Below are 26,801 nucleotides of genomic sequence, written 5' to 3'. Positions count from 1 at the left end.
AGGATGGACTTTATTTGTTGACTTTTGCACAAAGTGATTACATGGAATGTAATTCATCTGTGTCTAACCTAGTTTCTCTTGCAGGTGTGAGCAAGAAGAAGACCGGAGTCAACAGAGCATTTCAGCGGGTGTATGCTGATGTGATTGGTCCTCTAGAACCATCTAGAGGCAATGCAAGATATTATCTTGTGTGTGTGGATCATTTCTCTAACTATGTCTGGGTTTATGTGTTGAGAAAACCAAAGGAAGCCTTGGAGAGGTTTCAGGAGTTTTGTGACAAAGTTAAGAGTATGCATGATGCTAACATTGATTGTCTATTCACAGATGAGAAGCAGATTTTTCTTTTACAGGATTTCCAAAGGTTCCTGCAGAAGAAGGGGATCAGACACAAGATTTCTGTTTCAGCGGAAGCGTGGAACAGGGGTGTCTGTGTACGGGTGAACAGAGAATTGCAAAAGGGGATGGAAGCGCAATTGCTAAGTTCACATCTGCCACATGAGTACTGGGCCGAGTCTCTAATGTCGTTCTGTTATACGAAAATGAGAAAGGTTTCAAAAGAGTTGGGAAGTTCTCCTTTTGAGAAACTGTTCCAAAGAAAACCTTCTGTTGCCCATTTCAAGGTTTTTGGGTCTCATGTGAGGACAGAAGCTCCAGGTGGAGTAAAGAATGCCAGAGGCATTTTTGTGGGGTATGAAAAAGGTCTCTACAGAGTAATTTTGTCTGAATCTGGTCAGGTGATTCTCACAAAATTTCTAGAGAGTTCTCCTGAACAGGAGAGAGTGATAGTACACACATTTCCCACTGAGGACGATTCAGATGATGATGATTTTACTGATTACAGCGATTACAGCTGTACAGAAAGTGATGACACTGATAGCTCGGAGAGCTCAGTTGTCACAGTCATTGAGAGGAAGTCTCACACAATAGATAGGCCTTCACAACTGAAGGATGAACCACTGTTTACCATTGGAACTAGTTCTCCAAAGAGTCCTGAGACTGGACCAGTGAGCAGAGAGGATCAGCACCTCATACGTAGGTCTGAGAGAGTTACAAAGGGTCAACCACCCAAGAGGTACTCAAAAGAGTTTGCTAACTTAGCTGTTGCATGTGTTGCTGTTGTAAACAACCGAGAACAGGTTGGAGCTGTGTCTAAGTCAGAGACAAAGACACAACAGAGAGTTGCTAGCCAAGGTAATGCAGATGCACTCATTCCTTGGAAACCAGACAACCAGAGAGGTACACTGGGGAAACCAGTGGCGGGGAGTTCCAAGAGTGGAACTGAAACAACAGGGGAGTGTTATGTGTATAACAACTGTTTGTTTTCTTCTCTGGATCAAGCTTTGCTTGCTGCAACACGCATTGATTCTTTTGGGGGAGGATGTTACGAAAAAGGAGCAATGCAGAAGCAAGCACCAGGTGGCTGGAATGGTAAACAGGATGTGGGTGATATTGGATTGTACCGTGGGAACCAGGAACAGTTTGTAAAGTGCTCTGAGAGCCGGATGTTACCTCAGAGCAGCACATGACCCTGTACTGGAAGTACATGGGTGGAGTTTATTCTCTCTCTGCACTGGGGAAGCAGAGTGTGCAGACATGTTTTCTCTGTACTGGTGAAAGACAGAAATAAAGACATGTAGATATATTTCTGTCTGTCTCATTCCCCCTCCCTGGGGGAGGAGTGGTGTGTTCTTTTCACGTTTGAAAAGGATCGCCGAAGAGACCTCCCTTGATCTTGCCGGCAGACGCTGGCAGGGGAGGTAAACATAAGGATTCAAGCCGGGCACCTGGAGGGTGGACAAATTCCTAAGAGCTGGAGGCTCTGCTTGCTTGAATCCCGACAACCCCTGCCCGTACGGGCCAGTCGTGGCCGACTGTAGGGTTGCGCGCTCATCTCGCTGAAGAGGCCGGGAGCCGGCGCCGTCCGAAGACACTTCCAGGTCACGTGGCCAGCGTGACGAAGCTGCAACTGGCGAGCCAGCATGGAAATGCCGTTTACCTTCCCGCTATAAAGCGGTACCTATTTATCTACTTGCACTTAGGGGTGCTTTCGAACTGCTAGGTGGGCAGGAGCTGGGACCGAGCAATGGGAGCTCACCCCGCCGCGGGGATTTGAACCGCCGACCTTACGATCAGCAAGTCCGAGGCACTGAGGTTTTACCCACAGCGCCACCCGCGTCCCTCACTGTCTATCCTATAGTGCTCTAAATATATTGCAAACCTCCTCGAAAACCTTGAGTAAAGCATTCTGGGAAACGATTTATAATGAGTTGAAAAAAATGTTTAAAATAACGTTTGTAAAAACAAACAAACCTAGAGGCTTTTTTTTCCTATTAGGAATCTTAGGTGCAGAGATACCAAAGGAGCAGAAATGATTATTTGTGTATGCGACGACAGCAGCGTGGATACTACTGGCCCAGAGATGGAAAGAAGATAAAGTCCCAACCAGAGACGAATGGATGATGAAGATGATGGACTATGCCAAAATGGAAAAAATTGACCCGGAAAATCAGAAACCAGGAAGAGAAGAACTTTAAGAAGGAATGAGGGAAATTTAGAATCATAGAATCATAGAGTTGGAAGAGACCACAAGGGCCATCGAGTCCAACCCCCTGCCAAGCAGGAAACACCATCAGAGCACTCCTGACATATGGTTGTCAAGCCTCTGCTTAAAGACCTCCAAAGAAGGAGACTCCACCACACTCCTTGGCAGCAAATTCCACTGTCGAACAGCTCTTACTGTCAGGAAGTTCTTCCTAATGTTTAGGTGGAATCTTCTTTCTTGTAGTTTGGATCCATTGCTCCGTGTCCGCTTCTCTGGAGCAGCAGAATACAACCTTTCTCCCTCCTCTATGTGACATCCTTTTATATATTTGAACATGGCTATCATATCACCCCTTAACCTCCTCTTCTCCAGGCTAAACATGCCCAGCTCCCTTAGCCGTTCCTCATAAGGCATCGTTTCCAGGCCTTTGACCATTTTGGTTGCCCTCCTCTGGACACGTTCCAGTTTGTCAGTGTCCTTCTTGAACTGTGGTGCCCAGAACTGGACACAGTACTCCAGGTGAGGTCTGACCAGAGCAGAATACAGTGGCACTATTACTTCCCTTGATCTAGATGCTATACTCCTATTGATGCAGCCCAGAATTGCATTGGCTTTTTTAGCTGCCGCGTCACACTGTTGGCTCATGTCAAGTTTGTGGTCAACCAAGACTCCTAGATCCTTTTCACATGTACTGCTCTCAAGCCAGGTGTCACCCATCTTGTATTTGTGCCTCTCATTTTTTTTGCCCAAGTGCAATACTTTACATTTCTCCCTGTTAAAATTCATCTTGTTTGTTTTGGCCCAGTTCTCTAATCTGTCAAGGTCGTTTTGAAGTGTGATCCTGTCCTCTGGGGTGTTAGCCACCCCTCCCAGTTTGGTGTCATCTGCAAATTTGATCAGGATGCCCTTGAGTCCATCATCCAAGTCGTTGATAAAGATGTTGAATAAGACCGGGCCCAAGACAGAACCCTGTGGCAGCCCACTAGTCACTCTTCTCCTGGATGAAGAGGAACCATTGATGAGCACCCTTTGGGTTCGGTCAGTCAGCCAGTTACAAATCCACTGATTTGGGTTCGGTCAGTCAGCCAGTTACAAATCCACAAATCCATTTACAACGTACTTAAGAGAACACTGTAAACAACTAAAAACATTGGCTTGCTTTGAGTAATGCTTGTAATGTACAAAAAAATGCTTGTAATGCTTGTAATGTACAAAAAAATATGGTTAAAATGGACTATTTAAAAAAAAAATTAGAGAAAATAAGAGAAGCAGTCGAAAAAAGATTGATAATGGTAACCAGGGAAGGGCAGAGTAGAGTCAAAGAACTCAGGGAATCCTAAAACATGGGTAGGCAAACCAAGGCCTGGGGGCCAGATCTGGCCCAATCACCTTCTAAATCCAGCCTGAGGATGATCCAGGAATTAGCGTGTTTTTACATGAGTAGAATGTGTGTTTTTATTTAAAATGCATCTCTGGGTTATTTGTGGGGCATAGGAATTCGTTCATTTCCCCCCCCCCCAAAAAAAATAGTCCGGCCCCCACAAGGTCTGAGGGAAAGTGGACCGGCCCCCTGCTGAAAAAGTTTGCTGACCCCTGTCCTAAATGATGATCTTTGAATTTTAATTTGCAATGTAAAGGTAAAGGGACCCCTGACCATTAGGTCCAGTCGTGGCCGACTCTGGGGTTGCGGCGCTCATCTCGCTTTATTGGCCGAGGGAGCCGGCGTACAGCTTCCAGGTCATGTGGCCAGCATGGTGAACCAGAGCAGTGCATGGAAACACCCTTTACCTTCCCGCCGGAGCGGTACCTATTTATCTACTTGTACTTGATGTGCTTTCGAACTGCTAGGTTGGCAGGAGCAGGGACCGAGCAACGGGAGCTCACCCTGTCACGGGGATTCGCACCGCCGACCTTCTGATCAGCAAGCCCTAGGCTCTGTGGTTTAACCCACAGAGCTACCGGCGTCCCTTAATTTGCAATGTAACACTTAAAATTTGACAAAAGAAAGAGAGAGAAATTTGAGTAGTAGTCAGGGTATAAATACTCCTAAGCAAGCAAGCAAGCAAGCAAATAAATAAATAAATAAATGACAATGCAAATATTTATTATCCAGGTACCAGGCAGCAAAAATGGGCAACTGTTAGTCATCAACAGATCGCTCGATGGAGGGGACTTTTCTCCTTCTGTTCCCAGGTTCCCAGACGGACAAGGAGAAAGTGTGAAGGTGTTTGTTTGATGTCTTCTTCTTATTTACCTGCAGGAAGTGTGAGGTTCGATCTTTGTTGACATCTTCCGGTGGATCCCTGGAATCCCTTGACTGAAGTCCAGGAGACCCACTGTTTTTGTTCAGTAGGGACAACACTGAGCTAGGAGGAGCAATGGCATGACTCAGTATAAAAGCAGAGTCCTCTTTTTCTTTCTGGCAAGCCTGGTTTGCCTTTGTTGAGGTTTGGCTTTGTTGAGGTTGAATCCTGACAAGACAGAAGTACTGTTTTGGGGGGACAGGAGGCGGGCAGGTGTGGAGGACTCCCTGGTCCTGAATGGGATACTGAACCCCTGAAGGACCAGGTGCGCAGCTTGGGAGTCATTCTGGACTCACGGCTGTCCATGGAGGCGCAGGTCAATTCTGTGTCCAGGGCAGGTGTTTATCAGCTCCATCTGGTACACAGGATGAGACCCTCCCTGCCCGTAGACTGCCTCGCCAGAGTGGTGCATGCTCAGGTTATCTCCCTCTTGGACTACTGCAGTGCGCTCTACGTGGGGTTCCCGTTGAAGGTGACCCGGAAACTACAACTAATCTAGAATGCGGCAGCTAGACTGGTAACTGGGAGCGGCCACCAAGACCACATAACACCGGTCTTGAAAGACCAACATTGGCTCCCAGTACATTTCCGAGCACAATTCAAAGTGTTGGTGCTGACCTTTCAAGTCCTAAACAGCCTCAGCCCAGTATCCCTGAAGGAGCGTCTCTACCCCCGTCGTTCTGCCCAGACAGTGAGGTCCAGCTCTGAGGGCCTTCTGGCAGTTCCCTCGCTGCGAGAAGCCACGTTACAGGGAACCAGGCAGAGGGCCTTCTCGGTAGTGGCAACCGCCCTGAGAAATGCCCTCCCACCAGATGTCAAAGAGAAAAACAACTACCAGACTTTTAGAAGACATCTGAAGGCAGCCCTGTTTAGGGAAACTTTTAATGCTTAATGTTTTATTCTGTTTTTAATCTTTTGGGAGCCTCCCATAGTGGCTGGGGAAACCCAGCCGGATGGGTAGGGTACAAATAATAAATTATGATCATCATTATTGTTATTATACATCCCAATAACCATTTTTGTGAAATGGCTAACTTCTCTGGAACATGAGGTAGCTTCGCTAGATATAATCATTTTAGCACAGCTACATACAGGAGCCAACGATTAATGCGTTTTTGTATGTCAGTAAGAGAGGCTTAATAGTGCTTAGTTGCCAGGACTATCTCTAATAGTAGTAAATCATGATTGTGTTACTACTAGTAGTAAATTACTATTATGTTACTACTAGTAGTAAATTACATTTTTGTTACTACTAGTAGTAGAAGAGGACTACAATTTCAAGCTAATCGAGTGCCAATATTGGTCTTTGCCTAGAACAATGAGTCACAGCATCCGAGCTCAGGGATCTGTAGTCTTTATTACAGGATAAAGACAGGGATAAGGTGGAGTTGCCCCAAAGAATTAAGGGGATGGAGAGAAACCAGTGGTAGTGGGTCTGTGGAGAGGGTTGGGCTCATTCAGGAAAGGAAGTGGAGGTGGCTGTTCCAAGCAGAGGGAACGACCTGGCGGAGGATGTGAGGAATAGGGTGGCCGGTGGCCAGACAGAGTGAAAAAGAGACCATTCCAGAGGGACAGAGACAAACACAAGACGGTTGATGGAATCTGAGCATCGATTCCAACTAGAAATACTAATTTCATTCCACAGGTTCGGTTGAAATCCAATCTCGGTAGCCAGTTCCGGTTGATGTGGCCTAAAAACAAAGTTGGAAACAAAGTTTTATTCATTTGTTACTGCGAAATTAAAACAAGATTGGGGGGGAGGATCGATCAATCAATTGATAGATGAGATAGATAGATGATAGATAGATGATAGATAGATAGATGATAGAGATAGATAGATGATAGATGATGGATAGATAGATGGATAGATAGATAGATGATAGAGATAGATGATAGATGATGGATAGATAGATGGATAGATAGATAGATAGATAGATGATAGAGATAGATGATAGATGATGGATAGATAGATGGATAGATAGATGATAGCTAGATAGATGATAGCTAGGATAGATGATAGGTAGGTAGGTAGATGATAGATAGATAGATAGATAGATAGATAGATAGATAGATAGATAGATAGATAGATGATGATGATAGATAGATAGATAGATAGATAGATAGATAGATAGATAGATAGATGATAGATAGATAGATGATAGATAGATAGATAGATAGGTAGATAGATGATAGACATGATAGATAGATAGATAATTTGATAGATGGATAATTAACTTGGATTTTGGAAGTAATGACTGGTTTTTTCCTGTTTTTCTTTTTCTTTTTTCTTTTAGTATTGTAAGATGTTTTGTTTTGTGTTTTTCTTATGTTATATTTGTTATAAATGTGGAAAAGCAATTTAAAAAAATTGGGGGGGGGGGGAGATATCAACCCCCCGAGGGAGATAGAGACAGAGTTAGATAGAGATAGACGCAATGGGCAGCGTTGGCTAAAACTTCGCTGAATTACTCAAGGCAATAAGTCGCAGAAGGAATCTGGGAAAAGTGCCTATATAGGAGCTGTAAGTTATCTGACGAGAACGGGCCGTGAGCCAGGCAAGTACTTGACCTCCGGGGGTCAAAAAAATAAGCAGCGGCCAGATGTAACAAATTGCTCCAGATTATCGAGATTTCGCAGCCTGTGCAAGAAAGGGAGCCAGCAAAGGAGGCTGCTCTGTGTGTGGGCTGAGAATTAAACAACATCCCACATGGGAAAAGGTATCGGAAGAGATGGAGAGTGACTCACGAGCTCTGGGATAAGGGAGGAGCAAAGGTTTCCACGTGGTGGGTTTTGCTGCTGTCTGGCGAGATGGGGGCTTGGATGGTTTTAGATATGCCTACCGGGACGCGGGTGGCGCTGTGGGTTAAACCACAGAGCCTAGGACTTGCCAACTGGAGCTCCCGTTGCTCGGTCCCTGCTCCTGCCAACCTAGCAGTTCGAAAGCACGTCAAAGTACAAGTAGATAAATAGGAACTGCTCCGGTGGGAAGGTAAACGGCATTTCCGTGCGCTGCTTTGGTTCGCCAGAAGCGGCTTAGTCGTGCTGGCCACATGACCTGGAAAAACTGTCTGCGGAAGCAGGCAAATGCCGGCTCCCTCGGCCAGTAAAGCGAGATGAGTGCCGCAACCCCAGAGTCGGCCACGGCTGGATCGTTCTGCCCGGACACTGAGGTCCAGCACCGAGGGCCTTCTGGAGGTTCCCTCACTGCGAGATGCCAAGCTACAGGGAACCAGGCAGAGGGCTTTCTTGGTGGTGGCCCCCGCCCTGTGGAATGCCCTCCCACCAGATGTCAAAGAGAAAAACAACTACCTGATATTTAGAAGACATCTGAAGGCAGCCCTGTTTAGGGAAGTTTTTAATGTTTAATAGGTTATTGTAGTGATTTGTTGGAAGCCGCCCAGAGTGACTGGGGAAACCCAGCCAGGTGGGCAGGGTATAAATAATAAATTATTATTATTATTATTATTATTATTATTATTATTATTATTATTATTATATTATAATGGTCAGGGGTCCCTTTACTGGCAGCTACCAATTAGCAGAGCTTCCATGTTCAAGAGCAGTTTCTCTCTCTCGGTACCAGCTGCTGGGATTGACAATCTTGTTTTCTTTATGCCCTGCTTGTGAGCTTCCCCAAAGCAATATTTTTTAAAAAATTATAATTGAGGAACAGCCCACATCAGGAAGTCCCCCATATGTCCCTTAATACAGTGGTACCTTGGTTCTCAAACACCTTGGTTCCCAAACACCGAAACCCCAGAAGTAAGTGTTCCAATTTTTGAACGTTTTTCGGAAGCCGAACGTCTAATGCAGCTCTTGGCTATTGTTTCCAGGATGCCTGCGCCAATCAGAAGCCCTGCCTCGGTTTTCGAACATTTCGGAAGTCAAATGGACTTCTGGAATGGATTAAGTTCAAGAACCAAGGTACCACTGTATTTGGCACTTTTGTTTTTGCTATTTATTTTGTGTTTTTGAGGCCTTTTCGGTTAATTTGTTTTTGTGACTGTGCGGAACCCAGTTGAGCTACTGATTGATTGATTGATTGTGTGACTGCAGAAATGGATAAAAGTCCCCCGTCCAAACAAGGACTATCATCAGTACATCTAAGAATTTTTTTTAAAAAATTTATCATCTACTGTCTTATTTATTTTATAGTAAATTGCTGTTTTAGGGACGCGGGTGGCGCTGTGGGTAAAAGCCTCAGCGCCTAGGGCTTGCCGATCGAAAGGTCGGCGGTTCGAATCCCCGCGGCGGGGTGCGCTCCCGCTGCTCGGTCCCAGCGCCTGCCAACCTAGCAGTTCGAAAGCACCCCCGGGTGCAAGTAGATAAATAGGGACCGCTTACAAGCGGGAAAGTAAATGGCGTTTCCGTGTGCGGCTCTGGCTCGCCAGAGCAGCGATGTCACGCTGGCCACGTGACCCGGAAGTGTCTCCGGACAGCGCTGGCCCCCGGCCTCTTGAGTGAGATGGGCGCACAACCCCAGAGTCTGTCAAGACTGGCCCGTACGGGCAGGGGTACCTTTACCTTTACCTTTAAATTGCTGTTTTAGGGGTTGATTTAAAAAATCTGGAATGGATTAATCCCTTTTGCATTACTTTCTATGGAAAGCGCACCTTGGTTTTGGAACACTTTGGTTTTGGAACGGACTTCCGGAATTAACTAAGTTTGAGAACCAAGGTACACCATAAGTGAGTCTGTCTGAGCAACTCAACTCACAAGGATGGATCAACTGTAAAGATCCCCAGAGAGGGGACAGGGATCCAGCAGGTTCCTTCACAAATTACTTGCTGTGGTCTACTCTGTGGACTCCATATATTAGAGATGGAAAGAGTAGCCAATTCTGTCCTGTTTCATTTCACTGGAACTCAGCTGCAGATCTGTTCCTTTGCGTGCAGATTCTGTGATTATTATTTTTAAAAAAAAGATGTGCGCATGCAAAAGTTGTGCACACATTTAAAATGTGCTCGTTTGCAATGTAAACTGCACATTTCTAAAAATGTAAAATAAGAATCCTCAGTGATTTTCAACTCTTTCATCTAGAAAACATACCCTTTCCATTAGATTTTAACACAAAATATATATTTTCTGTGTTCATCTTTTGCACACTACCAACTGCTTCATTAAATCCCATGCTGCTTCAGCAAATCCAAAGAAATGTGCATCTCACATGAGCAAGTTTGGAAGCCTCAAATCTGACTGGTCCACTGTGGAAAGTAGACCAAACAATTTTTTCTGGTCTCTATCACGTACTTCCAAAAGGAAGATCAGAATAACACAGTGATTTGCTGTGATGAAAGGAAAAGAAGGAAGGACAAGGGAAAACATTTTTGTTTTCTTTCTGCTCCTTATTTTTCCATCGTTAGGTTCTGTCCAAATTTCCACATCAGTTTCTGATTCTTTTTAAAAAGTCCTTTTGAGTAATTTTCAATTCAGCACCATGCAGCAATTTTCTCCTTATACACACATTCTTATATTCCATTTGGTCCAGAGTACACATCTTGCCATCAAATAGCCCCAATTGGCGATGCATTTTGTATATTCTTCTGCATGTTTTACCCTAGTACAGTGGTACCTCGGGTTAAGTACTTAATTCGTTCTGGTGGTCCGTTCTTAACCTGAAACTGTTCTTAACCTGAAGCACCACTTTAGCTAATGGGGCCTCCTGCTGCTGCCGCACTGCCGGAGCACGATTTCTGTTCTCATCCCGAAGCAAAGTTCTTAACCTGAAGCACTATTTCTGGGTTAGCGGAGTCTGTAACCTGAAGCGTATGTAACCTGAAGCGTCTGTAACCCGAAGTACCACTGTATTCAGAAGGATTTCCTGGCTCTGTGAAAGTTCAACATAGCCATCCTGTCTACAAGCCATCGGTGGCCCTTCTCTCCACCTCCACAAATTTGCCCAATCCTCTGTTAAAGCCACCCACGTTGGCGGCTGTCCCTGACTCCTGCGGGAGTTCCATAGCTTGACTCTGTGGTACGTGAATAAATCCATCGTTTATCTGTCCCAAATCTTCCAACTCTCAGCTGTGTTGCAGCCCTTGAGTTCCAGCGTTAGGAGAGAGGGAGGGAAACTGTCCTCTGTCCCCTTTCTCCTTGCCATTCACTCGAACTCAGAATCCTGACTTTATCTTCTCCTCCGGTTTGCTCTCTCCCTGGGGTTTTGCTGACCGGATGAAAGCCCATGTTTTAAAGGGCTTCGGCCCCACAAGCTGGGATAATTTCAGATCTCCCTAAGCAAACAAGATCAGGAGGCAACGACAGATAAATAAACCAGAGCAGCGGGAAAACAGGAACTGATAGTACAGAGTTTGGATTGTTTTCTAATTTATCTAAGGCACACAGATTGTTTTTTCCCCTTTTGCCCACAAAGTTGTGATTGCATCCTAGGTCACCCCCCCCCCAAAGAGCCTAAAAGATATCAGCAGAGGTTCTGAGAAATCAGATGTTTCTGTTGTTGTTCTGTGTGTGTTTTTCTTCCAGGAAGAAATATGGACTCAGTGACTGTGGAAGAGCTGATCCGAGCTGCTTTGCAATGGCAAAATCGGCTGCATTCTACATTTAAGGCTCTAGGATACCACTTTAAACAGCTCTTGTTTGCCCCAAAGAATCCTGGGAGCTGTAGTTTGTTCAGGGGGCTGAGAGTTGTTTGGAGGTCCCTATTCTCTGCCCAAAGCCACAATTCCCAGAGTTCCCTAGGAAGAGGCATTGATCGTTAAACCACTCTGAGAACTTCAGCTGAGGGGTACAGGGTCATCTATTCCAAACCCCGCCAATGCAGGCATCACAGCTCAAGAATCCATGACAGATGGCCATCCAACCCCCATTGAAAAATCTCCAGGGAAGGAGAGTCCACCACCTTCAAAGGAAATCTGTTCTGCTGTCGAACCGTTCTTACCGTCAGGAAGTTCCTCCTAATGTGTACTTGAAACCCAAACCACATGACTCTTGTCGTTTGAATCAATTGGTTTGGTTCCTACCCTCAGGAGCAGCAGAAAAGAAGCTTGCTCCATCTTCCATAGATAGCCCTTCCAGATATTAGAAGATGGCCGTCATATCTGTGATGGCCTGGGACTGGGACTGGGACTCGGAACCAGAGGAGACTCAGTCTGCACTGGATCCTTTGCCTCAGGCATCACCTGAACCAAGTCTGGGGCCTGATCCTGAAGAGTCCTAGTCTGCACAGGTTCCCCTGCAGCACACACCAGCTGGGCTGAGTCAGGGGCCTGAGCCTGCGCTGGCTCCAGATGCGGGGATGACCTCATTGACCTCAGCTGGGCCATCACTTCCAGCTGCTCCACTACCGGTTGGGTCAGGGGAGGCTGAGGCGGCCCCTGGGTCTAGTAACCCACCGACGTCTCCCGAGCTGCAGAGACTAAGGTCTGAGAGAAGGAGAGACCTGAGTACTTGCAGGAGGAGTGCTCGCCTTCGGGCGAGACAGGTGAGTCACCGGGGGATCAGGACCGGCCGTTACCCCGTCAGAGATAAAAGGCTGTCGGATCCCACCCCAGATTGCAGTAGCAACGTTGCTGTTTGCTAGAACCTGCCTGAGACTCTGTACCAGTCATTGCCTCGTTTCCTGCTTCGTGTCCTGCCTTGGCCCTGTTGGACTGACTCCTAGTGGAACCTACGGATTCTGGACCAGACCTGGACCAGGGTTCTTGGGTTACCCCCGGGCCCAGCACAATATCTCGTCTTCTCCAGGCTACACATACCCATCTCGCTCAACAGTTCCTCAAAAGGTTTGGTTTCCAGACCCTTGATCGTCTTGGTCTTCTTCCTCTGCACCCTTCATTTTGGATAATCAGCAAGGGCCCTTCATTTAAATTATCTAATAATGGAAAGCTATATAAATATAGTCCCATGAATCCCAAAACCAACCCGTTTGTGAATAACTGTAGCTCTCCAGATGTTCTAGATGCAAGCCAACGCCCATCAGTTCACAACATCTGGAGAATCACAGTTTCCTCACCATTTTGCTGTATATGGATCAATCTATTGAAGATCTCTTTCAGCTTCTGCCTTCTGGAAGAAGGTACAGGGTTATAAAGACTAGGACTAGCCGCCTGAGAAACAGTTTCTATCCAATTGCTATTTTGGTTTTAAATGTAGTGTAATGTAGTCTCCATGTAAGTATATTGTATTCAATTGTGGGGTATCAGAGTTTTTAGGGGCTAACCAGGTTGAGATAGTTGGGATAGCAGGCTTGTTGGTTTTTGAATGTAGATTTTTCAATTTCGTTGTTCTGTATGGGACAATGACAATAAACATTTTTGTATCGTATCTGGGGTGGTGGGTGGGGTGGGGTTTCAAAAACAAAAGAATGATTACCTTGTTCGGCTTACCTGCCATTCAACTTGCCATGATATGCTTCACAAACGCTGGAAAAAAAAGGAAGAGAGTCATTACTGTCTCAGAGGTAGTGTTGTGTAATGGTTAGAGTGTTGGGCTAGAGCTTGGGATATGAGGGTCTGAATCCTGACTCAGACATGAATCTCACTGGGTGTCAAAGACCAGGCTGAGGAGTACTGCTCTGATGAGGAATGGTGGGAACCTCTCCCTCCCACTGTTCCTGACCAGGATCCTGAAGTTGCCCAGGAACAGTGGAGCAGTATAGATATGGAGCAGTGGTTTGCAGAGGGGCATAGTTCTGAAGGCAAAAGTTGGGACTGTGGGATGTGATACATAAGTAGCAGTTAAGTACAACATTCCTTGTTTTCCTAGAGTGGACATGCGGGGGAATGTTTGGTCCAGCCAGTCGAAAACTTCCTGTTTCCTCCTGGCTGGGACATACTTCCTTTGCATGTGACTAGAGGTGGGCGTGACCTCACCTGTCCAGGTAACAAAAGGACAGGGCACGCAGCACTCTCTCTCTCTCTCTCTCTCTCTTTGACTTCCTCCGTCGTTGGAGCAGCTTTTTAGCTAGAGATGCTCTGTTAGCTTCCAGCCAACAGAGGACACTGGGATTATCCCCATATGGCAGCCTTTCTCAACCTGTGGGTCCCCAGATGTTGTTGAACTACAACTTCCATCACCCCTACCTAGCAAGGCCAGAGTTCAGAGATGATGGGAGTTGTAGTCCAACAACATCTGGGGACCCACAGGTTGAGAACTGCTGCATATGGGATAGCTCCACATGTATATACTATGTAACTAAGTCTGCCTTCAGGGATCCATCTGTGAACTGATGTTGTAAGTAAACTTCTTTTATTGACTTTACACAAGATTGTGGCATCTTTTGTGGCACCCCCATATTTTCCTTAATACAGTGGTACCTTGGTTCTCAAACACCTCGGTACCCAAACGCCAAAAACCCAGAAGTAAGTGTTCTGGTTTTGGAACGTTTTTTGGAACCCGAACGTCTGATGCGGCTGTCAGCTATTGTTTCCGGGGTGCCTGCACCAATCAGAAGCTGCACCTTGGTTTTCAAACATTTCGGAAGTCAAATGGACTTCCAAAGTGGATTAAGTTTGGCGTTTTTGTTTTTTGCTATTTATTTTGTGTTTTTGTTTTTGAGGCCTTTTCGGTTACCGTATTTTCCGGCGTATAAGACGACTGGGCGTATAAGATGACCCCCCAACTTTTTCAGTTAAAATATAGAGTTTGGGATATACTCGCCGTATAAGACTACCCCTCTTCCAACACACACCAAATAAAAATTAAAAAACCAGTCTCCAGTCCGGCTCGGAAATCCGCTCCACTCCCCAGTAGCCGGGGGCTTCTGGGGCCAATTTTCAAGCAAATTTATGCTTCATCTAGAGAGCTTGGTGTCCTCTGATTTAATTTGCTGTCGTTTTATCCTTTGGTGAGGAGTTGCTGCAGGAGCTGCTTCTGTAGCCGGCGTAAAAGACGACCCCCGACTCTTGAGAATCATAGAATCATAGAGTTGGAAGAGACCACAAGGGCCATCGAGTCCAACCCCCTGCCAAGCAGGAAACACCATCAGAGCACTCCTGACATATGGTTGTCAAGCCTCTGCTTAAAGACCTCCAAAGAAGGAGACTCCACCACACTCCTTGGCAGCAAATTCCACTGTCAAACAGCTCTTACTGTCAGGAAGTTCTTCCTAATGTTTAGGTGGAATCTTCTTTCTTGTAGTTTGGATCCATTGCTCCGTGTCCGCTTCTCTGGAGCAGCAGAAAACAACCTTTCTCCCTCCTCTATGTGACATCCTTTTATATATTTGAACATGGCTATCATATCACCCCTTAACCTCCTCTTCTCCAGGCTAAACATGCCCAGCTCCCTTAGCCGTTCCTCATAAGGCATCGTTTCCAGGCCTTTGACCATTTTGGTTGCCCTCCTCTGGACACGTTCCAGTTTGTCAGTATCCTTCTTGATCTGTGGTGCCCAGAACTGGACACAGTACTCCAGGTGAGGTCTGACCAGAGCAGAATACAGTGGCACTATTACTTCCCTTGATCTAGATGCTATACTCCTATTGATGCAGCCCAGAATTGCATTGGCTTTTTTAGCTGCTGCGTCACACCAGAAGATTTTCCTGGGTTAAAAAGTAGTCTTACACGCCAGAAAACACAGTAATTAGTTTATGTGACTGTGTTCAGCTACCAGTTGATTGATTGTGTGACTGTGGAAATGGATAAAAGCCCCCCATCCAAACAAGGACTATCATCAGTTCAGGTAAGAAAAAAATGACGTTTTAATTTTTATCATCTACAATTCTGTCTTATTTTATAGTATAGTACATTGATTGTTGCTTTCATTTAATGGATCAGTGGTCTCGTTAGATAGTAAAATTCATATTAAACTGCTGTTTCAGGGGTGGTTTTTAAAAGTCTGGAACGGATTAATCCATTTTGCATTACTTTCTATGGGAAAGCGCACCTTGGTTTTGGAATGCTTTGGTTTTGGAACGGACTTCTGGAACGGATTAAGTTTGAGAATCAAAGTACCACTGTACCTTCGTAGCTGATGCAACCATTGGAGTCTTCCTGGCCGGCCATTAGCTTATCGACCTCCTCCTCAGTCAGCCTTTCGCCTGGAACAGAAAAAAAAATGAAAGAAAAGAAAATAACAGGAAAAAAGATACATAAGTTGACTCAAATCTTCAGGGTTAAGAGCCCAAAGCAAATTACAAGTAGGGCTATGTGATTCGGTCAAAGCTCGAATCGCTAACTGATTTGCAGAGGGCAAGATCCCAGTTTTGGCCGAGTTAGGCCAAAAAAGTTGGTTAAAATGTTTCTGTATATTATATATATTGAATTCTGGTGCTGGAGGAGACTCTTGAGAGTCCCATGGACTGCAAGAAGATCAAACCTCTCCATTCTGAAGGAAATCAGCCCTGAGTGCTCACTGGAAGGACAGATCCTGAAGCTGCGGCTCCAATACTTTAGCCACCTCATGAGAAGAGAAGACTCCCTGGAAAAGACCCTGATGTTGGGAAAGATGGAGGGCACAAGGAGAAGGGGACGACAGAGGACGAGATGGTTGGACAGTGTTCTTGAGGCTACCAGCATGAGTTTGACCAAACTGCGGGAGGCAGTGGAGGACAGGAGTGCCTGGCGTGCTCTGGTCCAGGGGGTCACGAAGAGGCAGACACGACTAAACAACAACAACAACATATTATGTCTGCAGCCAGAATTCTGTATGCCCAGAAATGGAAAGAAGTTGTTGTTCCAACAAGAAAGGAGTGGATTTTTAAAACTACTGGATTATATGGAGATTGTGAAATTAACGGCAAAAACAAGAGACCAAAAAGATAAAATGTTTGCGGAAGAGCGGAGATCCTTTTTGGAGAAAACATTATAGACAAATGAAATTGCAGGCAGGACGTAAAATATAAACAAAGGAATGAGAATGATAAAGGAATGTAATATGGAAAGAAGTCCCAGCAAAGAAGGAATGGATGCAAAAACTTATGGAATATGCAGAAATGGCGAAACTTGCCGGAAGAATAAGAAATCAAGATAACAAAATTTTAATAAAAGAATGGAAATGGTTTGCTGAATATTTACAGATGAATTGTAAGCAGATAAGAACATTGGCATGATTATTGTAGTATATTTAAAGTACATATTTAAAGTAGATGAATAAATGAGCAAATTAAGTTAATTTGGATATGCAGAAGATATTAAAAATAATTTTAAGGAACTGCAGAAAGGGGGGGGTAGGAAGTCAAGTTTTGAAATGTCAAAAAGGATTGTAAAATCAGTGAAATGTAGAAACCTGAAAAGTATAAATAATTTTTAAAAAGATAAAGGAATGTAATATGTATGTTCCAGAAATCAGTATTACGTTTAAGGCAGTAGAGAAAGGATTTGAAGAGAAACATCATGAAAGGAAGGATGAATGTCAAAATGGCTCAGGGGCTTTTTATCTGACTGTCTACCATGGCATTCCCTCTTCAACCAAAATGAGGAATTTCAGGGTGCATAGAGCAACATCTTCCAGCTCACAGTCTTTGGTCCCTCAAGATTAACTGTGATCTCCAAGCAGAAACAAAGCCAAAAAAATTCAGAAACCCTGAAGTCATCATTTGTCCCGCTCGACTTTGATCACAGCATCCATCTGGAGAATTCCTTTTCCCAATAACTTCGTTTTTGCAAAGAAAAGGGAAATGAAGGACAAGTTTTTCTAGCCCTCCAGACTGCACAGAGAGCTGTTTGCATATATTTTATTTTTAACCAATTAAACTTTTTATTGCACTAGTCATAGGCCATGGCATCATTCAGAAGGAGAACAAAAAGAGGGGGGAAGGGAAAAAACAACAATAACCATAAAAATAATCAGGCACAGACATACAATAAAACCACGGTCACGGCTACTAAAATTATTTGTTGCGTTAAATAGAATAGAATAGCAGAAGATTCTCAGGGGAGATGTGCCAAATTAAATATCCAAATCCCCTTTGCAGTTGACCGCTATTCTGTCTAGTTCCTTCCTCCTGATCTTCTTAGCTGCCAGCGCATAGAGTCCTTGGTGTCACTCAGCAGCCATTTCACCCATCCCTATGCACGATCAAATCCATAATCTTTCAATGTGGGTGAGGGACATGTGACCCCCCTCCGCTCAAATGTTGGAACAAGGTGGAGAAGGTGTTGCAGCAGTCCTGCCCCTCCATCATTACACAGTAATTCGCAGCGCCACCTGTCTGTGGCCAAGTGAACTTCAGCGTGACGACACCCTTACATGCTTGTTATACGTTACGATTAGATTGATCGATATAGATATAGATCACAAAATGTATACAGCTAGTTTACATTGTGACCTGCCCTGAGATCTTGTGTTGAATTGGGGTAAATAAATCTTAATGATGATGATGATGATGATGATGATGATGATGATCCTTCCAACTCTATTTATTTATCTTATTTATTAAATCTATATACCACCCTTCATCTGAAAATCTCAAGGCAGTTCACAAGATAAAAAATACAGGACAAAAGCCACAGTTCTTTGAGTCTATGATTCCAGCAAAATGGGCTTAGAGGGCCGTGTTGTAGGACTGTAGATCCACTCACCAAGAGTGGCCAAAACATGGCGAAGTTCGGCTCCCATGACCTTGCCGTTCCCTTCCTTGTCGAAAACCCGCAGACCTTCCACGAAATCCTCGTAGGTCCCAGTGTCTTTGGCTTTGGAGATGTGCTGCAGCATGGGCAGGAAGGTGTCGAAGTCTAACATCTTGTTGTTCATTTCTGAGGATGGACAAACAGGAAATTGGGTTAGAGCTGTCCATCCGTTTAGCATGCAAGTTAAGGATGCAAACAATAAGGAACAAGGGGAACACCCAAAATATAACATGAAGGCTCTGAGATCATGGTAAGGGATACATCGCCACCACCGCCATCTTATTTTATTATTTATACCCCGCCCATCTGGCTGGGTTTCCCCAGCCCCTCTGGGAAGCTCCCAACAGAATATTAAAAACACGATAACACATCAAACATTAAAAACTTCCCTAAGCAGGGCTGCCTTCAGATGTCTTCTAAAAGTCTGGTAGTTGTTTTTCTCTTTGACATCTTGTGGGGGGGGGCGTTCCACAGGGCGGGCACCACCACAGAGAAGGCCCTCTGCCTGGTTCCCTGTAACCTCACTTCTCCCAGGGAGGGAACTGCCAGAAGGCCCTCAGAGTTGGACCTCAGTGCATAGCTGACAACTTTTCCCTTTTTTAAGGGAAATTCCCTTATTCTGAATAGGATTCCTCGCAAGAAAAGGAAAAAGTTGACAGCTATGCCTCAGTGTCCAGGTGTTCCACAGGGCGAGCGCCACCACCGAGAAGGCCCTCTGCCTGGTTCCCTGTAACCTCACTCATCTCAGGGAGGGAACCACCAGAAGGCCCTTGGAGCTGGACCTCAGTGTCCGGGCAGAACGATGGGGGTGGAGACGCTCCTTCAGGTATACTGGGCCAAGGCCATTTAGGGCTTTCAAGGTCAGCACCAACACTTTGAATTGTGCTCGGAAACGTACTGGGAGCCAATGAAGGTCTTTCAGGACTGGTGTTACACATAGATGGTGTGTGATGGAATACAATGTCAGAGTGAGACCCCTCCTCAATAACCTGTAGCTCATTGGCACCAACACTCCTATTACAGATCTGAGAAGTGAAACCTGTCCGGTGAAGTTGCCATCACGAAAACAGGACAAGAAGTCTCTCACCATCAGGTTTGGGCCGGCCGAGGACCTTGAGAACTTCCGCCTGGGTGGGATTTGTCCCGCAAGCCCTCAAGACGTCTCCGCACTGCGCGTACGTGATTTTCCCTTCCCCTTTCGGGGTTCGGTCGAAGAGCATGAAAACTTCCTTGAATTCTGTATAGGAGAGGGGAAACACACAAAATGCTTGTTGAGGAAGAGGGAGAGATGGTTCAGGAAGGCAGGAGAGAGGAAAGGAAGGGAAAGGTAACAAGGAATGGATGCAACCGTGGAAAAAGCTGTTTATGAAAAAGACAAGCCTGCATTAGCATTATTATTTTCAAGGGATCCTGACCCCCTGTGTTTTCATAGAATCATAGAATCATAGAGTTGGAAGAGACCACAAGGGCCATCGAGTCCAACCCCCTGCCAAGCAGGAAACACCGTCAGAGCACTCCTGACATATGGTTGTCAAGCCTCTGCTTAAAGACCTCCAAAGCAGGAGACTCCACCACACTCCTTGGCAGCAAATTCCACTGTCAAACAGCTCTTACTGTCAGGAAGTTCTTCCTAATGTTTAGGTGGAATCTTCTTTCTTGTAGTTTGGATCCATTGCTCCGTGTCCGCTTCTCTGGAGCAGCAGAAAACAACCTTTCTCCCTCCTCTATATGACATCCTTTTATATATTTGAACATGGCTATCATATCTCCCCTTAACCTCCTCTTCTCCAGGCTAAACATGCCTAGCTCCCTTAGCCGTTCCTCATAAGGCATCGTTTCCAGGCCTTTGACCATTTTGGTTGCCCTCCTCTGGACACATTCCAGTTTGTCAGTGTCCTTCTTGAACTGTGGTGCCCAGAACTGGACACAGTACTCCAGGTGAGGTCTGACCAGAGCAGAATACAGTGGCACTATTACTTCCCTTGATCTAGATGCTATACTCCTATTGATGCAGCCCAGAATTGCATTGGCTTTTTTTGCTTTGGTTTTTATTTTTATTTTTATGAACTTCGCCGTTGATCTTGATATCGGAGATGTTTACATTCCATCTCCTGTGGACATCCTGGAGGAACTGCAGCGGAGAAAGAACCGGGTCAGGAGGCTAGGAAAAATCAGGAAATGCTCAGAAACCCATGTCAGAGATTGACCTCTGAGGCGTTCCAGGGCAGGACAGCAGTCCTCAGTGCAAAAAAAATAAAATGAAAACACCACAAGCACATCCCACTTTGTCTCTAACATCTCTATAATTAAATAGGCATTATGGGCGTCTGTGGCAATGAGGGTTCATTAGCTAATGGCTAGTGAGGTGGCGCTGTGGGTTAAACCACAGAGCCTAGGACTTGCCGATCAGAAGGTTGGCGGTTCGGATCCCCACGACGGGGTGAGCTCCCGTTGCTCAGTCCCTGCTCCTGCCCACCTAGCAGTTCGAAAGCACGTCAAAGTGCAAGTAGATAAATAGGTACCGCTCTGGCGGGAAGGTAAACGGCGTTTCCGTGCACTGCTCTGGTTCGCCAGAAGCGGCTTAGTCATGCTGGCCCCATGACCCAGAAGCTGTAAGCTGGCTCCCTCAGCCAGTAAAGCGAGATGAGCACCGCAACCCCAGAGTCGGCCACGACTGGACCTAATGGTCCGGGGTCCCTTTACCTTTACCTAGTGAGGTGGTCTGTGTCTGGGTTTTATCACTTCATGCCACAACATTTCTGAATGTCCCCCCCCCAAAAAAAAAATCACCGCACATAGAAATGTAGCAAATAAGACTAAAGGGTTCAAGCTAGCCTTCGCCTTCCTTGCTACTTTTTTTAATGCAGGGAATGATTCATAGCAGAAGTTTTTGAGAGGCCACATGTTCACTCTGAAGTGGTACGGAGGGCAGATCATCTGGGAACCTGGACGCAATTCTTGGTTGGGCTTACAGGATTGGAGGTTCCTGACCTCGTATGCCAGTTGGTTAGAGCATGGTGCTGATACAGTGGAACCTTGGATTGCAGATGTAATCTGTGACGGAGGCACGTCCACAACCCACAGCATTCATATCCTGAAGCACTGCATCTGCGCAGGCACGATTTGGCGCTTCCGCGCATGTGCGTGTGACGAAACCCGGAAGTACCATATTTTTTGCTCTATAGGACACCCTTTTCCCCTTCCAAAAATTAAGGGGAAATGTGTGTGCGTCCTATGGAGCGAATGCAGGCTCCTTGGCTCCAGCGATAGCAACACAAAGCCTCCGAAGCGCAGTGGGAGAACTCCCCCCATACTCCAGAGGCTTCGCTTTGCTTTCCCTGAAAGGCAGCTATCCGCAAGTTCTCGCTGTGCTCCGAAGGCTTGCGGATAGCCACCTGAAGCCTGGAGAGCGAGAGGCGTCGGTGCACACTGATCCTTCTTGCTCTCCAGGCTTCGCTTCGCTGGAGAGGCGCTGCACAGTTTTCCCTCTCTGCGCAGCGTCCCTTCAGCAAAGCGGGAGGAGAAATGGAAGGGGCTCCGGTTCTCCTACCACTTCGCTGAAGGGGCGCTGCGTAGAGAGGGAGAAATTTTTTTTTTCTGTTCTCCCCCTCCTATGGTCCAGTGCGTCCTATAGGGCGAAAAATATTGTAACCCGTTCTGGTCCACAACCCTTAAACACGTAACCTGAAGCATCCGTAAATGAGGTATGACTGTAATGCCAAAATTGTTGTTGTTGTTACTACTAGTACTACTACTACTACAGTCATACCTTGGGTTACAGATGCTTCGGGTTGTGTGATTTCAGGTTGCGCACTGTGCAGAACCCGGAAGTACTAGAATGGGTTACTTCCGGGTTTCAGCGCTTGCACATGCGCAGAAGTGCTAAATTGCACTTTGCGCATGCACAGAAGTGTTGAATCGCAACCCGCACATGTGCAGACGAAGAAGAAGAAGAAGAGTTTGGATTTGTTATCCCGCTTTATCACTACCCAAAGGAGTCTCAAAGCGGCTAACATTCTCCTTTCCCTTCCTCCCCCACAAGAAACACTCTGTGAGGTGAGTGGGGCTGAGAGACTTCAGAGAAGTGTGACTGGCCCAAGGTCACCCAGCAGCTGCATGTGGAGGAGCAGAGACGCGAACCCAGTTCCCCAGATTACGAGACTACCGCTCTTAACCACTACACCACACTGGCGCTGCGGGTTGCGGACTCTGCGGGTTGCAAATGTGCTTCCCGCACGCATCACATTTGCAACCCGAGCGTCCACTGTATTAGTATTTATAAGCTGTTTGTCCCCTTCATGGATCACTGCCTTGCCATGGTGAAGGGGCTTGAATAACTCAGACAAGCTATGAGCCATGCCGTGCAGGGCACCCAAGATGGACAGGTGATAGTGGAGAGTTTTGACCAAACGTGATCCACCTGGAGCAGCAACCGGCAAACCACTCCAGTATCCCTGCCAAGAAAACTCCATGGACAAAGACAACAGGCATATAAAAGTTATGACGCTGGAAGATGAGCCCCTCAGGTCAGAAGGCGTCAAACATGCTACTGAGGAAGAGCGGAGGACAAGTACAAATAGATTCAGAGCTGATGAAGCGGCTGGGCCAAAGCCGAAAGGTCGCTCAGTTCGAGAGCTGGACCATAAAGAAGGCTGATCGCCGAAGAATGGATGCTTTTGAATTCTGGTGCCGGAGGAGACTCTTGAGAGTCCCATGGACTGCAAGAAGATCAAACCTCTCCATTCTGAAAGAAATCAGCCCTGAGTGCTCACTGGAAGGACAGATCCTGAAGCTGAGGCTCCAATCCTTTGGCCACCTCATGAGAAGAGAAGCCTCCCTGGAAAAGACCCTGATGTTGGGAAAGATGGAGGGTACAGGGAGAAGGGGATGACAGAGGACGAGATGGTTGGACAGTGTTCTTGAAGCTACCAGCATGAGTTTGACCAAACTGCGGGAGGCAGTGGAAGACAGGAGTGCCTGGCGTGCTCTGGTCCATGGTGTCACTAGGAGTCAGACACGACTAAATGACTAAACAACAACAACAACAACAACAATGCTGTTTGTACAGCCATCTCCAAGCACACCATAAAACCCGCTGAATAACTTTGGGTTCATTACTGGGTGGTTGGGTTTGTTTTGTTTCGAAGGTTAGCCTACCTCACAAGATGGTTGCGAAGACAGAAAGAGTGGGTGAGTAGAGAAATAAAAGGACTCAGAGCTCATTCCTACCAGTTCAGTTGCCTGGAGCACAGTGCTGGTAATGTCAAGGTTGTGGGTTCGTTCCCCTTAAGGGACAGATGTATATTCCTGCACTGCAGGGGGTTGGACTAGATGATCGCCAGGGTCCCCTTCCAACTCTATGATTCTATGGCCTACTGCTGTCTAGCAATGGGGGAGAAATCCTAATTCACACTCCCTGAAACAAAATACGATTAGCTTGCAGCTGCTGCTCTTCGTTAATTGCTACGCACTGCTGTGCGTTAAATTACTTTTGGAGGGGTATTATGTTACAGATTTATACTTTAATCATATGTTTTGGTAAACCATCCCATGGCTTGTGCAAAGGGGCAGTCTATGAATCGCCTCTAATTCAAGCTTCCCCAACCCAGCACTTTCCAAACGACTACAGCTCCAAGCCAGTTTGCACTGAGGGAACGAAATTGTGAACTGAAGTAGGGCTGTCCTTTGAAATCCGCCCTTTCCCAAATTTTGTGATGCAATTCTCCATTCCAAACTGTGTGTGTAAAATGCGAATGCAAAATGTGTGTGCAAAAATCCATATATATTATTGTATTATTGTATTTTAATATTCTGTTGGAAGTATAAATATGTTGTTGTTGTTGTTGTTGTCCGACTCTTCGTGTCCCCCCGGACCAGAGCACGCCAGACACTCCTGTCCTCCACTGCCTCCCGCAGTTTGGTCAAACTCATGCTGGTAGCTTCGAGAACACTGTCCAACCATCTCGTCCTCTGTCATCCCCTTCTCCTTGTGCCCTCCATCTTTCCCAACATCAGGGTCTTCTTGCAGTCCATGGGACTCTCAAGAGTCTCCTCCAGCCAGATGGGTGGGGTTTAAATTTATTATTATTATTATTATTATTATTATTATTATTATTATTATTATTGAAAAGTGTGCATTAAAATGCACAAACGAATGAAAATAAGCCCAAACGCACTGTTTGCTTGAAAACTTTGTACGTTAGGTGAAACTGCATGCAGGAATATTGGGAGAAGTGCAAACTAAGATGCTGATAATTTTTTATGAGAACCTCTTTGTAAAAAAAGATCAGAAATTAATGATGAAATGCAATGAACTCAACTTAGCCTGGAAAAAATGAGGAACTGAAAGCAAAAATTGACAGGCCCTCTCATCACAATGTGTGTTGAAGATCTATTTTTTGATGTGTTTTGCTTCTTGAAATCTGTTCAGCAAGTATCTGCTTGACATCTGCTTTTCCTGTCTATTTTTTCACATGCAAAATACGAATTTCAAATTCATTTCAGCCGAGATGAAATGCAACATATCGTTTTGCTGATAGCTTGACAGACCAGGCTTAAACTGCAGAGTGTGTGTGTGGCAGCAATGATTTTTCTTCCTTTCCCGACATTTTCCTCACAGTATTTTGCACAGCCCTGGCTTACTCTCACTCTTAATGGACTTCCCTTGCCACCCCTGGGGTCATCACGCTGTAAGACCTGACGGACACCGTTGTGGTGTAATCCTGCTCAATACGAGACCCTCGTTGGCTGGGATCACCTATCTGACTGCTCCGACAAAGAGAAAGATATAGCAGCCAGGGGCCAGTGGGAAAATGATGCACAACAGACACCACCACCAATTCGAACAGGGACAAATGGTAGAATAATAAATAATAATAATAATAATAATAATAATAATATTTTATTTATACCCCGCCCTTCTCGGTTCAGAAAACCAGGCTCAGGGCAGCTAATAACAAATTTAAAACACTTGATGCAACAAAAAAAAGCATAAAATACAGTATAAAACGTGAATTACAATAAATTCAGAATTTAAAAATCAATTTAGGGGGGAAATCCATCCAATAAACATTAGATGGTCACCAGGGCTAGCTGGCTAAATTAGTCCTATTTGGGCCAGCGAGGAGACTAGGGGATAATTAGCTGTGGGATCCCAGAGCGGGTGATCTTCATAAAAGGGGGGGGGGGAGGAAGGGGAATAAAAGATCAGGCTAAGTTCAAATCGAAAGCCAGGCGGAATAGCTCTGTCTTACAGGCCCTGTGAAAGGAAGTTAAATCCTGCAGGGCCCTGATCTCATGGGACAGAGCATTCCACCAGGTCGGAGCCATCACTGAGAAGGCCCTGGCCCTGGTGGAGGATAGGGATCAACTAGTCCAACTCCCGGCAATGCAGGAATCTCAATGGAAGCATCCATGACAGATGGCCATCCAACCTCTGCTTAAAAACCCCCAAGGAAGGAGTGTCCGCCACCTTCCAAAAGAGTCTGTTCCACCATCAAACAGCTCTTATTGCCAGAAAGTTCTTTCTGATCTTGAGTCGGAGTCTCCTTTCTTGTAACTTGAAGCCATGAGTTCTCCTCCAGGAGCAGGAGAAAGCAAGCTTGCTTCCTCTTCCATGGGACAGTCCTTGAGATATTTGAAGATGCCTATCATATCACCTTCCAGTCTGCTCATTTGCAGGCAAAACATACGCAAATCCCTCAGCTGTTCCTCATCTGGCTTGGTCTCCAGACCCTTGTTGTGCTGGGCCCAGGGGTTAACCCGAGCAATGCAGTCCAGGTCCAGTCCCAAATCCAAGGGTTCCGCAAGGAGTCAGTCCAACAGGGCCAAGTCAGGACACGAGGCAGAAAACCAGGCAAGGTCAGGCGCCGGATCTCAGGCAAGTTCTGGCAAACAGCAATGTTGCTCTCTCAATCTGGGGCGGGGTCCAACAGGCTTTTATCTTTGTTGGGGTGATGGCCAGTCCTGATCCCCCTGTGACTCACCTCCCTGTCTTGCCCGAAGGCGAGCACTCCTCCTGCGAGTACTTAGGTCTCTCCTTCTCTCAGACCTCAGTCTCTGCAGCTCGGGAGACGTCGGTGGGTTACTAGACCCAGAGGCCGCCTCAGCCTCTCCTGATAGTGGAGCAGCTGTAAGTGATGGCCCAGCTGAAAGCAACGAGGTCATCGCCGCATTTGGAGCCAGAGCAGGCTCAGGCCCCTGACTCGGCCCAGCTGGTGTTTGTTGTATGGGAACCTGTGCAGACTGGGACTCTTCAGGATCAGGCCCCAGACTAGGTGCAGATGCCGCCTGAGGCAAAGGATCCGGTGCAGACTGAGTCTCCTCTGGTTCCGAGTCCGAGCCTGAGTCCCAGGCCATCACACTTGGTCATCAAACATTCTAGTTTGTCAATATCCTTCTTAAACTGTGGTGCCCAGAATTGGGCTCAGG

The 26,801-nt window shown here is 46.0% G+C and overlaps 1 protein-coding gene across 1 annotated transcript in view; it reads right to left on the bottom strand.

Annotated features, from left to right (window-relative positions):
* Positions 1-6,183: 6,183 nt before the first annotated feature.
* MYL3 (myosin light chain 3) overlaps positions 6,184-26,801 on the bottom strand; it is a 33,769-nt gene continuing 13,151 nt past the window's right edge. The window contains exons 3-7 of the mRNA XM_053409671.1: positions 19,459-19,608; positions 18,324-18,497; positions 15,764-15,841; positions 13,188-13,223; positions 6,184-6,536 (exon numbers count right to left, since the gene is read on the bottom strand). Coding sequence (XP_053265646.1) covers positions 13,195-13,223; positions 15,764-15,841; positions 18,324-18,497; positions 19,459-19,608 — 431 coding nt within the window. The 3' untranslated portion in view covers positions 6,184-6,536; positions 13,188-13,194. The remainder of the gene's footprint in view (positions 6,537-13,187; positions 13,224-15,763; positions 15,842-18,323; positions 18,498-19,458; positions 19,609-26,801) is intronic.

This window comes from Podarcis raffonei, chromosome 12, assembly GCF_027172205.1.
Source record: "Podarcis raffonei isolate rPodRaf1 chromosome 12, rPodRaf1.pri, whole genome shotgun sequence".
Taxonomy (NCBI): domain Eukaryota; kingdom Metazoa; phylum Chordata; class Lepidosauria; order Squamata; family Lacertidae; genus Podarcis; species Podarcis raffonei.
The sequence above is the reverse complement of the archived record's forward strand: the minus strand, read 5'-3'. Positions and strand labels throughout refer to the sequence as shown.